This window comes from Bubalus kerabau, chromosome 17 (assembly GCF_029407905.1).
Source record: "Bubalus kerabau isolate K-KA32 ecotype Philippines breed swamp buffalo chromosome 17, PCC_UOA_SB_1v2, whole genome shotgun sequence".
Classification (NCBI taxonomy): domain Eukaryota; kingdom Metazoa; phylum Chordata; class Mammalia; order Artiodactyla; family Bovidae; genus Bubalus; species Bubalus kerabau.
Genome location: NC_073640.1, coordinates 15493770 through 15510693, shown reverse-complemented (window position 1 = coordinate 15510693; position 16924 = coordinate 15493770). Strand labels below are relative to the sequence as shown.

Genomic DNA, 16924 nt, shown 5'->3' with positions numbered 1-16924 from the left:
AACAGACTTCCGGCAGAGACCAGAAAGTGCAGAGCTCCCAGCAGGAAAGAACAAGCCAAGTCCTGGAAACTGCCTACGTGGCCTTAACCAGGCCGACAGCACTGTAGTTCCCCATCCTTGGAGATGCTTGTTCCCTAAATACACCTGAATCTGCAGTCCTGATTTCTGCCGTGGTTCAGAAGGGTCAAGAGGCACCAGAGTGTTTGCAGTGGGCTCCAGGATGCTCTGGGGTCTACCTGTGAAGGGCCTGGTATGGGTGCTGTTCCAAAGGGATCTGTGTCTAGCCTGAGGGCACAAGCACTGGAAACCTTTGGCTCTGGTCCTTAACATGATAAAACTACATGTAAAAGTTTAATAAAGCATTATAAATTGGCGAGGTCTGTAAAGGCATATGTCAGTAGCAAGGTTGGACACCCCCCTGCCCATCAGTCAAGGACTGCTTGTGTAAAATTTGACCTACCCGCATCATGGAATACTATGCAACTGCAGAAAAGTATGAGGGTGCTTTTTATATACCGTATGGGCCAATCTGCAGGATAATAAGTAAACAGCAACAGAACCCAATGCAGTATATGTAGCTGCTTGTCTCAGGCGCCCTCTTAGGGAAAGAGAATGAGGGACAGGAGTGGAGTGTCTCTTGTCTGAAGCCTGAGATGCCTGGGGAAAAATTCATCAGGACAAACGGATGCAACTGACTATCTCAGGGGAAGGGACCTGGTACTCAGTAGACAGAGAGGCTCTTCATTATATAGATGCCTTTGTGTGTTTTAAAACTCCATCTACAAAACAGTTAATTAAAATGTAATTTATTCACAAGATTCAAAGTCGCATAATTCATAAATGTTTATGGTGAGAAGCCAGCCACCAGCCACATCCCACCGCCCGGGTTGGTGGCTCCAGGTCTGCTATGGGACCGCTTCCTTGTGTCACTTTTGAGCAGCCTCTGCTCACTCAGGGGAGACTGAGGACCTGAGAGGGTGAAGCTGCCCCTCTTTCCCGCCCAGGTGTTGAGAGGTGCCGTGTCACAGCAGAGTGATTTGGCGCAAACTTCTGCACAGGTGCAAGGATAGCCCTTTGGACTAAGAAAAACAAAACTCCATATAAATGAGTTTATATGAATGTGCCATTTTTATTTTTTTCCTGCTCGACTGGAAACTGCTTTTTGTAGTTCTCCATTTCAAGAGGAGCATGTAGTTAATGCAGGGTTTCTAAAGGCTTTCCCTAATCAAATAATTAAGGAATATTTGTTGCCTGAAAATTCATTTCCAAAGTGAGATATAGAATAAAGACTCTTGCAATAAAGTGGATTGCAGTAGGTAATCCAGAGTAGCAGCTGGCTTACACATCACTCAGGCAAGTGAACAGGCCTTGCAGAAGGAGGGAAGTAATCATAGCTGTCTCAAGACTGACGGACAGAGTGAGATCACAGAGCCTTGACTGAGCAGGATCATGTCTCCAAGAAAGGACTTAGGAATGCCTGGGTTGATGGCTTGAGTGGTGTTTGTACTGCTGCTACAGGTTCATAGAATAGGCTTCATTAAGCACTTGGGTTATGTTAAATGTGTACTGTGTTTGGACTATAACAGTCTGTTGAGGTGTAAAATGTCACCGGCCTTGGTTTTTCAACGTAGGGGTCAGAAGCCCTAGATTCTGTCTGGCGTGGCAGAGCTGAGGGTGCAGTGGGAGCAGGCGGGCCCTGGGCCCTGGGACTGCTGTGCTGTGGGGTTCCTGTCTGTGTGTTTATCAGTCACACCCTTTATTGCTGTAGGTGTTTCCAAACAGGACATTCGTGAGCAAATTTGGGACTACATGGAATCACAAAATTTAGCTGATTTTCCCCGGCCTGTTCATCACAGGATTCCCAACTTCAAGGTACTGAGGCATTCCTGGAACATTCACAAGGAAATTGGGATATTCCTGAAGGAGTAACAGTAGTAAGACAGTTGCCACCCCGCTTCACGGTGAATTTGAACTCGCTGAACAGTGAGTGGTGTGAAATCTGAACCAGCTGGCCAGGATGTCTCTATGCTTAGAGATGGCCTTCATCATGTTATTAGTACTTAACACTCACTCTCAAGCGCCTCTTGCCTTTCTGTGCAGGATTGGTGGTTGAGTTGCATCTTGCCCTGAGGTGGTACTGAGGCTACTGCTACCCATTTGGTACAGAGTGGAATATTTCTCCCTGCTGGAAGCCTTCGATCCTGTGGTGCCTTTTCACACACCTGGCTCCTAAGGGCCGACGTACTCTGAGAGGGAGCCCCAGCCAGTGGGGCTGGCTTCTAAGCCCTTTGTACCTTGGCTGCCCCCTTAGACATTTCTCGGGTGGCCCCAGACCTGGTCTCAGCACTGGCCCCCATGCCTGTACGGGGAAGGTGCTGGAGCGTCAGGCTGCAGGTGGCTCAGGGCAGTGGCCTCTTGGTAACATGCACTTGCATTTAAAAACAGGGTGCTTCTCGGGCTGCCGAGCATTTCCCACGTTTGCAGGCATTCAAAATGGCCAGAACCATTAAAGTCAACCCTGATGCTCCCCAGAAGAACGCCCGTTTCTTCGTCCTTGAAGTAAGTGCACCTCTGTCTTTCTACCTAACCAGGGCTCTTATCTGGCTTGCCAAAACATCAGAGACCTCGAGGTTTTTGCCAGAACGCAGGAACTTAAAGTGGACCCTGATAAACCACTGGAGGGCGTCCGGTTGCTGGCCCTGCAGGTAATCCCGTTCCCTGAGCCAGAGCCCTGGCTGCTAGCCAGCCTGCCCGCCGCAGGTGGCTGGCGAGTGGGCACCATCCTCCATTTGGAAGGAGGGTTCCGACTCCCTCCATGCAGAATGTGTCCGTGACTTGTTTTTCCCAGGACATTCAGAACTCTTTTCATTGTCAGTCAGAAGTCCTGAACGTGTCTGAATTTAAAGAGAAAAGGCGTTGATGTACCTCTCCAGAAGAGAACAATTACAATATGTATATTTCTTCTACTACATTTGTGATACTATAATTCTTTGAAACTTGATGACTTACAAGTAAGAAATCTGATAAATGAGTTCCCCAAACACATGAATTAGAACAGTGTTTCTTATATATAATAGGTCCCTTTTCAAGAAGAAAAATTACCCCCAGGGTTGCCTTAATTTATAATTTCATTTAATAGGCATAAATATAAAACTTGGCATAAATTTTAATTTCATAGCTCCAGTGTGATTGTAAAATCAAAATACACATGTAAATTTAATATAAACAAAACTATAAAAGAAGTAACGTTCAGGTGACAGCCTTCATTTCATTTAATGGCTGATGTGGGGTCTGTGGGATCCTGCCGTATGCTGCTGGGCCTCAGGTGGCGACTCTGTTTCCCTACACCTCCTGAGAAGCCTTGCTCTGCAGGCACCTTCCATCCTGGGTGCGGGGGTGCATACTCAATCAGGCTAGGATGGTGATGTACACGACCGCAGAGCATGCCTGGGGGTACAGCTTCCCAGGCTCGACCCCAGACCCTCCTCTGGTGCTATTACTAGAACTTGGTCATAGTAAACGCACTATGAGACCGCCAGTTCTGAGCATCCTGTCTGTAAGTTAGCACCTGCCGGGGAGCTTTGAAAGACTGCTGCTGATGTCCAGTTCTGAGTCAGGCTTGAGTGGACCTGGACTTTGGTGAGCCTCAGAGCTCCCCAGGGGACCTCTAGTTTGCAACCAATGGGTTAGCAGAGTATTGGGCAGTACACCAGAATCTGGAGACTGCAGACAAAGTCACCCACCTCTGTTGTTACTTCTGTTGAAATACACTTCTTGGGGTTGAAAAGCCTTTATTTAAGAAAGCCAAACTAATTTTATAGGACTTTTATTGGTCTTAGGCTGTCATCTCCTGCTCAAAAAGTAAAATATGCTATTTTTTACATAAAACAGCTTATAAATTTTATAATTGCCTCATGGCCCACCCTTGTATAATCTGCAGCAGTGTCCTTGGCCGTGGTTCTCAAACTTAGCCTGTGCATCAGGAGTCTTGGGGAGGCTTATTAAACCAGGCTGCTGGGCCCCACCCCAGAGCTTCTGATCATGTCAAACAGTGCCCAGGAGCCCCCACTCTGAAAACCTCTGCTCTGGGTCTTGCAATAAACATTTGAGAATTAAATAGAAGAAAACGACTATTGATACAAGTCAGTGTAAATTATTGATTATAATGGGTACTGATCTCCCAGACTGATTTACTGAGCAGCAAATTAGATATAAGTGCTTGATGGGGTAATGTCTTAACGTGGCTTCAAAATAAAACATCATTGTATCTGGATAGGGCTTAATTCAAGGAGCATAAGGCACAGCAAGATTATGGTTGGAGTTTTCTTCAGGACAGACTTCTTTTGGATATGCATCATCATTTTCACTGGGAACAGTTTTGAATGGCAAGTAGAATAGAATCAGCAAGTTTTACAAACCCTCGCCCCTTTATTCTGAGTCAGGGTAGTGTAAACCGCTCTTAAGTAAAATCGTGCCCAAGTGTTATTTAGTTGAGTTTGCAAACCAGCTCATCTTCTTGACACATACCCCAAAATACAGGTAATAGTAGCTTGCTTCTGTTCTAAATGTTAAAACAATACGTAAGAAAGTTCCCATGTTAAATTTTGTAATTTATTCACTATCTTTTTTTTAAAAGAGCAAAAAAACATTGTTGGTTCCAACACCACGACTGAGAACGGGGTTGTTTAATAAGATTACTCCACCCCCTGGGGCAACTAAAGACATCTTGAGAAAATGTGCCACCTCCCAGGTGAGTTTGGAAGCAGCACCAGCCGCAGGGAAGAACCACTCTCAGCCATGCCCTCCGGTGAGTTAGAACAGTGTGACTCCGCCACAGGGTTGAAGTCTGTGTTTAGTAAAACCAAATGAAGAGTGGTGTGAGGTGTTCAGCAATCTTGTCGTTACAGGAACCCAGCAGAAAAGCTGCCAGGCACTTGGTTTTTCTTTTGCACCAAGGTGACAAATAGTAAATTCCTGGTAAGAAAGAGAAAAGGAAAAGCCAATTTTCTGGTACTCTGGCGCCCTCTAGAGTTAACTTTTGATGCTGTTCAGTGTCCTAGGGCATTTTCTCTGATACCACCAGAAACAGGATAGAATTTCCAAAATATGTTCAATTGGAAATTGTCTCACCAAGTGCTGAAGTAATAAAGGCTTTAGTAATTTAGCAGTATTTTTTTTACTGCCTCATAATGCCATGAAACCAGTATACTGTAAACATTACATTAGAGTGCCTTATAATGAAATTTGTCTAGTATTTTATAGACAAAGAAATAGAATTTGGTGACTTTTTTCAGAGTTCTAGAGTTGACCCCAGATCATCTGATTCCTAATCTGGTGAAAATGAGAAATGGACCATCAAGAAATACCTTTCTAAAAGGGATTTTCCACCTAAGTCTAGTGTATAACAAGTGAAAGCTTTATTGTCATTTATTGATAACCTGTCTTATTGCAAAAACAGAATTTGGTGTGACATGCAAAAATACATATAATTAAGTAAGATAACAAAACGTGTGGAAAAAAAAATAAAGGGAAAACAAAAGTGAGAATATAAGAGATGACCCTGGTTCTTTCTGGTCAGTGTTCAAAGTGCCCACCACATGCTCCCCTGCAGTTGGTGGATGCGGCCACAGACCTGGGCCCACACTTCCGAGGGCTGGCAGGGAATCTTGTCAGTTATAATCATGGGTTGTGGACAGTAAAAGCAGCCCTTTTCCTCATACTGAAGCCCAGGTCAGATGTGGCTGTGGTGCCGGTGCAGTGGTCTGTGTCCCCCTTCACAGCATCCCCTCCCCTTTGAAAAGTGACCAACGCTCAGGTCGTTCCCAGGAGGCTCTGACGCGCCAGCACTGGCCGGTCTCTCATGGGCACTCCTGAAAGTATGGCCTGGCCAGAGTGAAGCCAGGCCAGCTCTCACGACTGAGCTTGAGTGCAAATTGAACAGTGTTTGGGCTCTTTTATATCATGAGATACTAGCTAGAAATCAGAGATCCAGGGTCATGAACCTCAGAGTGTTGTTTTCTCTGTGGTAGAGGAAAATGGCAAATAGAGAGTCATAAAGATGTGTCTAATGCAGATGCAGGTTTAGTACGATTATTATTTAGGTGGCCAAAGCTTAGTGGTGAAATGCTGCCGCCATGTATATCACTTTAGGAGACTGTGATGTCGCCTTACTTCGTGGCAGGCAAGTCACTGAGTTTGTGCCTCAGCCTCCTGCCACTGTCATGCCCCAGCCACCTGTGTCTGCCATCATTGTCTTTGCATTTACTCTTTGACTCAGGAGTGTTCTGGGAACCACTCCAGGGGAAGATAGAAGGGTCTGTTAACTGCCTAAGTCCCTCTTCCCCTCTGGTGACTCTTGGTTAAATAGAACAGGACTTTGGAGTGTCAGGGAGACTCCTGGTTGCTCATGCTCTGTCTGGTCAGACTGAGCAGGTGAGGCTGACCACTGAGAGAAAGGGGGGCCTGACAGACGGGTTACAGCACAGAAAACCTGATGCCAGTGTCTGCTACCCAAGGCTGCCAGGCGCTGAGCCCCCTGAAACAGGCTTGAAGATGCCGGCCATGGGCGAGAAATGCCTGGCTGCATGGGTGTGATGAGCTTAAGGAAAGACAGGCTTTCCCACAGTGGGGGCCCCTGGGGCCAATGACTGTGGTTTGACTGCTGGGAGGCCCCAAGGTAATCATAGTGCCGCTCCTTGGACCAGTCACTTGTCGTGGACTTGGCACTTGTCCGGTGTCCACTCCTGCAGGGTACTGGGCCACGCAGTGTCCAACTCTAGTTCCCTAGATTTCCCCAGGGCCTGTCATCAGAGTCATGGCCGCAGTAGCCTCCCTCCACTCAGGCCGTGTTAGTTAGGATAAGTGGGTGTCCTTTGGGTGCTCTTTGGTTGAATAATTGGCTGTTCATGCAGAGAGGCCTCCAGTGTTCATGGTGAACTAACATGTCCCACACGCTTAACGGCCATGTCCTACATGCTGGATGCTTTGCCTGCGCTCTGCCGTCTCATTCCAACGTGCGGGACGAGGCAGGGCTGCTGTCCCTGTGTCACAGAGGAAGAGACTCATGTTCAGAGAGCTTCCTTCTGCTGAGGCCGCAGAGGAGGGGTCTGGACCCAGTTCCTGTGACTCCCGGCCCTGGGTTCTAATCACTGTGCTCTCCTGCCTCCTGGGAGAGAATGATTTACTGAATATTATGCAATGAAAGTCCTATTCATTTGCTGTCAGACCCCCCTGGTGAAGAATTGTGGGAACTGCCTTAAAATGGTTCTGATGCATGGTTTCCTGAGCTGCTGCTTCCGCAATGCTGCATCGTTTGCTGTGGGGCGGCTCACCTGCTTCCCGAGGGAGGTTTGGAGCCTGAGCGCACCTCCCCGTGGGCTATGAGGCAGGCGGTCTCGCTGCGCCGGGAGCTCTCAGGTCGCGTGTCTGTTCACAGGGCGTGAGGAACTACAGCGTTCCTGTGGGCTTGGACTCCAAGGTCCTTGTGGACTTAGTTGTGGTGGGGTCCGTGGCTGTTTCTGAAAAAGGTAAGATTAAAAAACAGAAACTCTGAGATGTGACCACTGACTCTGCAGCCTGCTGTTCCCCCAGCGCTCCGGTCGCCTTACAGATGATGACAGTGAGTAATTTCAGCTTTCTGGATGCATGCCTAGCTGCGAAACCACTGCATCTATCGCTCACGTTGAAGAATTAACTCAGTCCCTCCCACTCTTATCCCCACTCAACACCTTTACAGCATTTCCACTTTTCCTTAACAGGAGAAATGACATGAGGTCATCTCTTTTCAGGTGGTGAAAGATTTCCTCTCTGTTCTTAAGTTAACTGGAACTGGAGCTGGATTTATTTGCAGTGTGTCAGTAAATAGTTGGTTTTGGAGAGCCTCCAGTAAATGGAGAAACGTTGGGTTCTGAACCTCTTTTTTCTTGTGTAGCAGTAGCCTCCTGGTCAGTGCGGGGTGTCCAGAGCCTGCCTGTGGGGCCTGAGGCTTCTCCCCACAAGCCTGCGAGCCGGGAAAGCATGGGTCATCTGGGTGCTGTGCTGAGCCGCCCTCGGACTTGTTTTCCTGGGGCCTCTTCCCCCCTGCCCTGCGCCACTCCAGGCTCGGCTTGATGCTGTCTGGGAACAAGCTGCTGCTTCTGGAGTGGGGTCAGCACATTGCAGACTTGAACCTGTGTGTACGATTGGGGCCCCTGCCACCAGGAAAGCGTTCTCTTTCTTCTTTTCCCACCAAGAAATTGTCCGGAGATGCTCATCCCAAATCTCTCTTTGGAAGTTTATCAGCCAAAGTCACATTCTTCCTTCAGTAGGTTCCCAGTAACTCGCTGGCGATTCCCAGTAAGTCGTTGGTGAGAAGTGCTCTAAGTCTCTCGCTCCCAACCCTGAGCATTGTGTTTTTCAGTGTCAGCCTTTAACATTATCGCCCTAAATTTACTCTTTCCTCTGCTCCTGCTCTGAGCTACTGTGTGAGACACCTAGGAGCAGGATGTTACAATTCTGGGTTCCTTGTTTTCCACGTGTTCCCATTATGGACGCTTTACCTATGTCCCCAGGGTACCCTCTGTGTGCAGACACGCAGAGGGTGTAGTGTAGTCATGTCCTATGGTCTAGGGGGGCCTTTGAGGACTACCTGTGGGATGACTCCTAGGAGAGGAATTGCTGGGCCAATGGGTTTTTAAGTCCTGATGTTTCCAGGTTACACCGCAGCAGGGGTGCCCACCTCACATCCTCACACACCATCTGCCTTGCCTCCCTCTCTCTTCCCCTGTTAATAACTAGGATTAGCACACCTCACTTTTTGTGTCTGATAGTAAGCAATGGTATTTGAGTTGCCTCTTGATTTACATCTGATTTGGGTGAGCTTGAATGTTTCTCCTGTGAACACTGTTGCCTGTCTCTCTGGTCCGTTTGTACCCTCTGCTGCCCTGCTATTGAATTGTCTTTCTTTTCTTTGCATGCATGGTTGAAGACTTCTCATTATAAAAGTAGCACAGTCAGGTCTGACTCTTAGAAGGATGCCTGAGTGATGGTGCTTCCGTGCTTGGAGATGGTGCTGACGTCACATAGAAGTCAGAACTCCTGGCTGGCCTGGGCGTCCTACTGAGAGGAGTAACTGGACTTGGCTGGGAGCTCGCAGCACGCTCACGTCCACTGTCTTGTGTCCTTTCCCCCTGCTTAGCTTGTCCTTGAGCTTCAGATAACAAATCCTTTTCTTGGTGCCGCATTTGTGAATTTGCAACATAGCCCTGCTTAAACTGCCTCCTTCCAAGTTGCGGGGCTGTGCTCTTAGTTCCCTGACTAGGGCCTGAGCCGGCGCCCCGCACAGTGGCCGCGCAGAGTGCTAAGCGCCGGGCCCCCAGGGAGGCCCCTGCTTAGTGCCTCAGGCAGGGCTGAGCCAGCTCACGTCCGGGCCCCTGATGCAGACTTCCTGCTTTCTCTGCACAATGAAAATGACTTGCCTTTAGTAGGAACTTGTTTTTAGTGCATTAAAAACTACTCTTCCATCCCTTTTAAATGTGGATCTGTTAACATAAAGCTCACGTAAGTTCTAGCTCTACTTCCTTTGTAAAGGTGCACAGGGTGCCAAGTTCCTTGACTGTGTTATCCGAGGTACCCATCCTGCATGGCACTTCCCTTTGAACTCCCCCAAGTCCACGATGAGAAGTGCACTCCTGCCTGATTCCCCAGAACCCACACGTGCTGCTTCTCTGCATTGCCTCTTAGGCTGGAGAATTGGGAAGGGAGAAGGCTATGCCGACCTTGAATACGCCATGATGGTGTCGATGGGAGCGGTCAGCCAGGGGACGCCAGTGGTCACCATCGTCCATGACTGCCAGGTGCTTCCTGGGAACAGGCCAAGCAGAGCCGCCACTGGGCATGGAGCGCGAGGGCCGGGGCGGGGCAGCTGGGCCTCTGCCTTCTCTCTGCACCGTGTCGGGTGTGGCTTGCTGGGCTGGATGTGCTTGGTGGCGCGGCAGCTCGGCCTGGAGCAGGACGGGTTTGGGGGACATCATCCTTCCATTGAGCGGCACGGTGAATGCGGCCGGGGCCGCATCCCCAGCAGCTCCCTCACCCGCTCCTGTTCAACCAGGTCGTCGACATACCTGAAGCACTCCTCGAGGACCACGACCTCACTGTGGACTATATCCTCACTCCAACTCGAGTCATCACCACAGGGTGTGAGCGCCCCAAGCCAGCGGGAATCGCATGGTCCAAGGTGGGTCACGTGAGGTGGAGCGAGGCTAGCGCTGGCCTGTGGCTCACAGACACCTCCTCTCCCTGCGTTCTCTGTCAGGACTGCTGTCCCCAGGCCTGCGTGACTGTGTGTTAGAGCCACCTGTGAGCTTTTGAACAACAGCTTCTGAATCAGTCTCCAGGCGTGGGCTGGAGAACATACTTAAGAAGCCCACTAGATCCTCCAAGCAGGCAGGATTCATGACACCAGCGGTAGCGGCGGCAGGTGACCAGCTCTACTAGGAGAGCTAATGCCGTGAATCTACTTGCCAGCTGGTTTCATCTCTAAGAGCTGTCTTCTGCCACCCCAGCTACACACGGCCCCAATCATCAGGCTTTCCTTTTGTAAGCCAACTTTCTCAGTGCCTCTTCTGCATCTCCATGCAGAACGGAATTGGTAGGAGGCAGTACCCACAGCTTCATAAGCTGATGCCATGGTGACTTTCTCTCCAGAGTAGGCAGTAGCATGTATCACAGACTGGTCTGCAATAGAAGTTTGACCCCAGAAGCCAACCTCTAGGTTATGATGCTGTCTGCTGGAAAACAGCCAGAGTTACTGAGAAAGCTGGAGAAGTTGTGCTCCGATTGAATTGAAACTTTTGGTCAAATTAGCATGTTTGTCCATATTTCACATTCCTTACACTTGAGTCATCCAGGGCTGGAAGGCTGCTTTCCTCTGGGCGTGGGAATCAGCAGTGTCCACCGCCAAAGATGGCCCACAGGGGACATCCTGTGCTCTCACCCTGCCCCGAGGGTCTCCCTGCAGAACACCTGCACTCCTGCTGGAATCACCCCTGGTGAGAGCAGGGAGAAGGTGCAGCATCCTTCATGGCTGTTGAAACATCCCTCAGGGTGGTTAGAACTTAGGGTTCCTTGGAATCCAGGCCCACAGTCTCCCTATAGATGAGTGGTGGCCCAGACACTGGCCATGGGAGCAAGGGGGCTGTGCTCAGGGCTGAGCATGTGGTCTTGGAGGATGCACCAGAGGGGCCGCTCTTCATAGCTGAGGGCCAGCTGCGGTGCAGGGAGGGAGGGTTCTGGGGGCCTCGCCAGGGAGAGGAGATGGTTGCCTCGGAGAATACCTGTAATTTAGTAAGAAAAAGATGAAAACAGGAACAAGTTAGGTCATCAGTTGTGTTAGATGAATATAATCCCTCTTAGATGAAAGAGAAGCACAGTCCAGCCACAGCTTCCTGAGACCCCTCAGCCACGCCGATGCCTGCTTGCCAGGACCTCACCGTCTTCCTGGGGGATGCTAATCGTCACTGCAGCCATGGCGAGAATCCCTCACTGTGGGTCCTGAGTTCTCAGTTCTGCCACCAGCTGGCCGTCCCTCTGTGTGGGTCCTGTGAAGGCGGGGACGCTCCGCCCCCAGATTCTTGCCTGGCCTTGCAGTGTGTGCAGCCAGAGCACCTTGGGGACGGGGAGGTGGTGGGGGCGGCTCAGTGCTGCTTGTAGTGCTGTTTCAGCTTGGCTCCTGGGCACATACGGGCAGATCCTGATCCTTCTGTGACGCTCCCCACATAGACTCACTTGACCCCAGTGTGGGCCGGGGGTGAGGTTAGAGCCAGTGTCGTCTTGGGTTGGTGGCAGATGCCTCGAGAGTCAGATTTCTGATTGTGTTGGGCTTAGTGTGCATTTGTAGGGGACAGGTTTTAAACTTAATCTCTAAAGGGAACATGTATTCATAAATGACTGCCATCTGCATGCTTCAGTAAGAAGTGATTGGGGCATACAAAAAAGTCAGTTTTGCTTTATACCAGCTTTTTAATGGAATGATTAGTTACAGAAGGTATAATTTTTTTTCCTGTTTGATTAACAAGCAAAATCTTTTATTTCACATAGCAAATTGACAAAAAACCTAACAAATGTTCCTAACTGCCAGCCAGGAAAAACAGCACCCCTGGGGGTCCCCATGTGGGAATCCAGCCTGTCTACTGGGCTCTCAGAGGCCGTCACCTCTGGGCCTCCATCAGCCCACATGTGCCATTCCTCAAGGAGCACAACGGGGGCCAGGGGACTGGGGAAGTGAAGTAGCAGAGGCCCTCCTCATCAGAGAGGCTTTTCCTTTAGAACTCATGGGGCGTGGGGCTGTGAGGCTGCAGAGAGGACACTGACGCTGAGCTTTGCCGTCCTAAAGAACACAGTGCTCTCAAAATGAGCAGTTTTACATAAAAGGCTTGCATTTCTGCACTTTCGTTCCCAAGACCCCTCAGCGTGGCGATGCTGTGGACTCGGTCGGTTCATGGTGTGCTGGAGGGCATCCCTTGTCCTGCTGCTGATGGCAGTCTGTCCAAGTGCCGGCTCGGGTCAGTGAGTTCCGGGGACGTGCACAGAAGGATGCGTGTGTGCAGCACACACGTTCTAGGATGGATATCTGCTGCGTGAGAGTGGAGCCTTGCCCCATGGGGCCAGGCTTCTTGAGAACGTGCACGTCTACCTGAGGCAGCCCTGTGGATCCACTGGGCAAAAATCACGGGAGTTTCAGTATTTAAGGGGCAGTCATCAGGCCGAGACAGCCTCACAGCGGGCCCAGTGGATGCACGATGTTTACCAGGAGGTATGGCCTTGGTGGCTCCCACTGCTGGTGTGGGGACTGGGGTAATGTTTCATTCTTCCATACAAGGACATAAGACACACTTTTCATCTGACTGTGATTACTGTTTTAAATTTGATCATCCTTTCTAAATGATCCAATAACTTAAGAAATCCTTATGACTCTATATATGACCAGTTTAAATTTGCTGCTAAACACTTCGAAAGAATCCAAGAATTTGAACTCCTTAAGAAGGCAGACCAGGGATGTGGGAGGGAGTCGGGTTGGCCGGACTCAGGATGTCTGGGATTCTTTGGGACCCAGAGCCTCTAGTGGAGGAACATGCCCTTTGATCAGGAAGCATGGCCCCATCTTGTGGGTGTCTTCATGGCAAAAACATGGTTTTTGTTTTCTTTTTGCATCTTAGTAGTGGGGCTTCCCTCATAGTTCAGTTGGTAAAGAATTCGCCTGCAATTCAGGAGACCCCAGTTAGAGTCCTGGGTCAGGAAGATCCGCTGAAGAACGGATAGTCTACCCACTCCAGGATTCTTGGGCTTCCCTTGTGGCTCAGCTGGTAAAGAATCCACCTGTTTTGTGGGAGACCTGGATTCGATCCCTGGGTTGGGAAGATCTGCTGGAGAAAGGAAAGGCTACCCACTCCAGCATTCTGTCCTGGAGAATTCCATGGACTGTATAGTCCATGGTATCGCAAAGAATCGGACAAGACTGAGCAACTTTCACTTCACTTGGCTTCAATGGGAAATGTGAGGAGGAGGAAGTTTTTCTCTGTGCCAGAGTGTGCTCTGTTCTGAAGACTCGCATGGCTCCTGACTCAGCTGTGCCAGTGCCAAGGACAGCGTCTGGCTGGGGAGGCCTAACTCCTGGGCGAGGCTCTGCTGCGGTGGAGTCATCTACCTGCCTAGCACTGGGAGTGGGAGCCAGTGGGGGCTAGAAGCCTCCAGGTCTCTGAGAGGGTACTTGACATGCTTGGGTGTTCTTGTTTCTTCTCAATCTTATCCTAATCCATTGATTCTCAACCTGGGACCTGTGTGTCTCTTGCAGTTTGGAGGTCCATTCACAAGTGTTGGGATATTGTACACAGTTTTAGGGGATTCCTTTGTGGGAGGGAACCTCAGCTTCTCTCCAGGGTCTCTGACACCCTGCCAAGGATAAGAACCATTGCCCTAAGTCACATGTGATTCTGAATATACTGAGAACTCTGGTACTATTTGAACTATTTATTTTTGTAGAAAAATTAGACCTGTTCATTTTGTGTGCTGATCTGTGTTGTACTCATGTCTGTTGGAAGCCTGCATTTGGACCATTGCTTGCCTCTTGGTGATTGAATTTTTTTTTTTTTTTTTTTTGTGGGATCTTAGTTCCCTGACCAGGAATTGACCTGCACCCTCAGCAATGAAAGCGAGGAGTCCTAACCACAGAACCACCAGGGAATCCCCTTGGTGACTGATTGTTTACATGCTTTATGCCCCAAACAGAAGCCAGAATGCACCTCTAAAGAATGATTTGTCAAAAAGACCTGAGCTTGTCTTCCTGGCAGTGCTGGTGAGGGCTTCTGGTGGAGAGAGTTCCTTCTCTGCTGTGTGGTTCCTTAGGACACGTGAGACCAGTTCTGCCCCTGCTCAGCCCCCGGTGTCCCTGGCACACAGCACAGGGCCTCAGCCTCGAGTATTGGGGCTCTTTTGTCACCTCCGTTGCTACAAGTGCTCTTTGATCAACTTAGCCAAAAAGCCAAAAGGGTCCTTTGTATGAAAGTCCTACTGGCTGAGATACAACATTGTGTGTGGAACCTGTTGTTTTGTAGCCTGATGACCCATTGCTAGAAAGTATTCTCAGTGTAGTGTTCTGTTCCACATTTGCCTTAATTGTGCTTTTTCGGTGATGCCTAGATGGGTTTGGCCCTTAGGAGGAGGGGTAGGAGATCCCACGGCCCCATTAAAGACCTCACCCCACCCAAGGTGTAGGTCAGGGGAGGGGACAGATACAGAGGTAGAAAGTGCCCTGTTATCCTGGGAGGTCGCCAGGGCAGTTGCCATTTACAACCCTGTAACCCTCACACCAGTGATCTTAGCTCCTCTTTTGCATAGGACGCCTCTTTGTCTGCCTTAGCCATCTAGCTACCCGGTGCCGTGTCCTGTTGGGCGGACACAGAGTGGCAGAGGGAGACAGCTGGCCTGAGGGTGCTGAGTCTTCCGCGAGCACATGTGGCAGAGGCTCCTGCATGACCGATGCTTCTTCCCTGGGACTGACGCCCTGAGAATAGCTGGAACTGCTTTGCTTTTCCAGATCAGCTGTGAGATGCTGGGGAAGATGCCCATCCTCAGAAGCCTGCGCCACCGAGAGGAGCAGGCTGGGAAGGACGTCACTCTCCGGGACGGGCCCCGGAGCCCTCCGGGTGCCACCAGAAGCCCTCGGGACCTGGCCCCACCAGAATTGGGCTCTGTGCCTCTCAGCTCTGTTCAGATTGGGAACCTCCCCCCGGATGCCAGGGTGAGCGAGCTGAAGCAGGCCCTCAGCGCACTGGGTGTGGCACCCTCGCGGCTCACCTGGCAGGGGCCACAGCACAGGGCCTTCCTTCACTACCGGGACCCGGCCGAGGCCCAGCAGGCCATTGCCTGCCTGCAGGGCTTCCGCCTGGGCGCCAACACGGTGAGGGTGGTGCTGGCCAGGCAGCAGAGGGCCAGTGATCTGGTGGGCAGCCACACCACAGAGCCACTACCTGACCATCAACCGGCCATTGCTGGCCCATGACGACGTGCCACTCCGGTCCCCAGCGATCTTCCGAGCCCAGCATAGCAGGCCGTGGTGGAGCCGTTGCTGCCTGAGCTGCTGTTGAATTTGGTCCTTTCTGGGAAGTCAGAGCTTCAGTTGCTTCCCAGTGTCTCCTGGGGGCAGGAAGTCAGCCTGTGAGGGACTTGGAGTCTCTTGGAGACAGGAAGTTCAAATTCAGGCTTCTGCGCATCCTGGCCCTTCAGCCTGCAGAATGTCACAGCCCTGCTGGTTTCTTGGTTGAGGGGACTGAGTGGGCAATAAAAGAACAGGAGTAAATTCTGACAGCAGTCTAGAGGGTCTGCATTCTGAACTTGAGAGGCGTGGGGGATTAGGAGGTGCACAGAAGAGCCTGCCAGGAGAGGCCTTGGCAGGGACCAGCTGCAGAGGCACAGCAGGGTGGAACCAGAAGTGACTCTTTTGTTCCTAGCTTCTTGGCCTCTCACTGTTGGAGGGAAAAAGGTACGGTCACCCCGCAGAAGCCAGGGGGTTTAGTCCAGTCCCTGGGGCACAGTCTGCTTATCTCATCTCAGCCCTGGTGCTGGAGATGGTGGCCAGTCCAACGGGGCCTCCTGGCCGTGTGGTCTCACCTCTGTCCCCTCCTCACCGTTGCAGCTGGGCTTCTCCCTCTGGGTGACCCACACCACCCCGCCCCCACCCCTGGCCCATCCCCGCTGTCGGCCAGCTGCCCCCACACAGCAGGAAGCTCTGCCTCTAGGAGATCCTGGCTTTGAAAAGTGAGGGGTCCCAGCCTGTGTCACAGATGAGGCCAAACAGATGCTCTCACACTCATTTGCCCACTGCTGTGTGTTCTCTGCATCTTTCCCTCCATTTCTCTCCTAAAATCAAGCTGGACTTTGGCTGAACTGTGCTTTCTAAACAGAAGCGCTTTTGCAGTTGATCCTGGGTGAAAAGTCAAGATAAGCATTTAAGTGGAGATTTTATTTTATTTTTTTCAAATGCATATTCATTGGAAGTGCTTATTTTCTCACCAGAAGGTCATACTGAGCATGATTTGAGCCCATCATTACGCCTCAAGGGGGCAGGCCTCGCCTGCGCTTTGAAGAAAATGTTCTCAAGGCACTCAGTCTCTCTTTGAAAAGCATTTTCTCATTGGTGGAGAGTTTGGGAAAAGAATCGACCCTTAGATTTGCTCATTAAATGCCGCCTCTTTCCACATTTTTGTGAACAGAATCAAGGAGTAGAATATCTTAACACAGGCCATACTGTCAGGGCTCTGGGCTCACCTTTCTCTGCCCGAACCATACGCCCCTTTCCCTCAGCTGGTGTCATTTGGTGACTTGTGTTCAGTTTGGCCATTCCAGACCAGCTGACTGCCCAGTCCAGAGTAGCGGCCTGATATCTGAACTC

General features: G+C 50.4%; 1 protein-coding gene across 10 annotated transcripts in view; it reads left to right on the top strand.

The window, feature by feature from the left end:
- Nucleotides 1-16924, top strand: part of MTHFSD (methenyltetrahydrofolate synthetase domain containing) — a 27657-nt gene extending 10733 nt beyond the window's left edge. For 3 of the 10 annotated variants that reach the window (XM_055552059.1, XM_055552054.1, XM_055552058.1), the window contains exons 2-8: nt 1769-1872; nt 2592-2705; nt 4637-4807; nt 7436-7526; nt 9721-9833; nt 10088-10213; nt 15071-16924. In XM_055552059.1, coding sequence (XP_055408034.1) covers nt 1810-1872; nt 2592-2705; nt 4637-4807; nt 7436-7526; nt 9721-9833; nt 10088-10213; nt 15071-15535 — 1143 coding nt within the window. In that variant the 5' untranslated portion in view covers nt 1769-1809 and the 3' untranslated portion in view covers nt 15536-16924. Of the gene's footprint in view, nt 1-1768; nt 1873-2445; nt 2560-2591; nt 2706-4636; nt 4808-7435; nt 7527-9720; nt 9834-10087; nt 10214-15070 lie in introns of all 10 variants that reach the window. The other 7 variants (XM_055552055.1, XM_055552060.1, XM_055552063.1 and 4 more) reach the window with 6 other exon arrangements.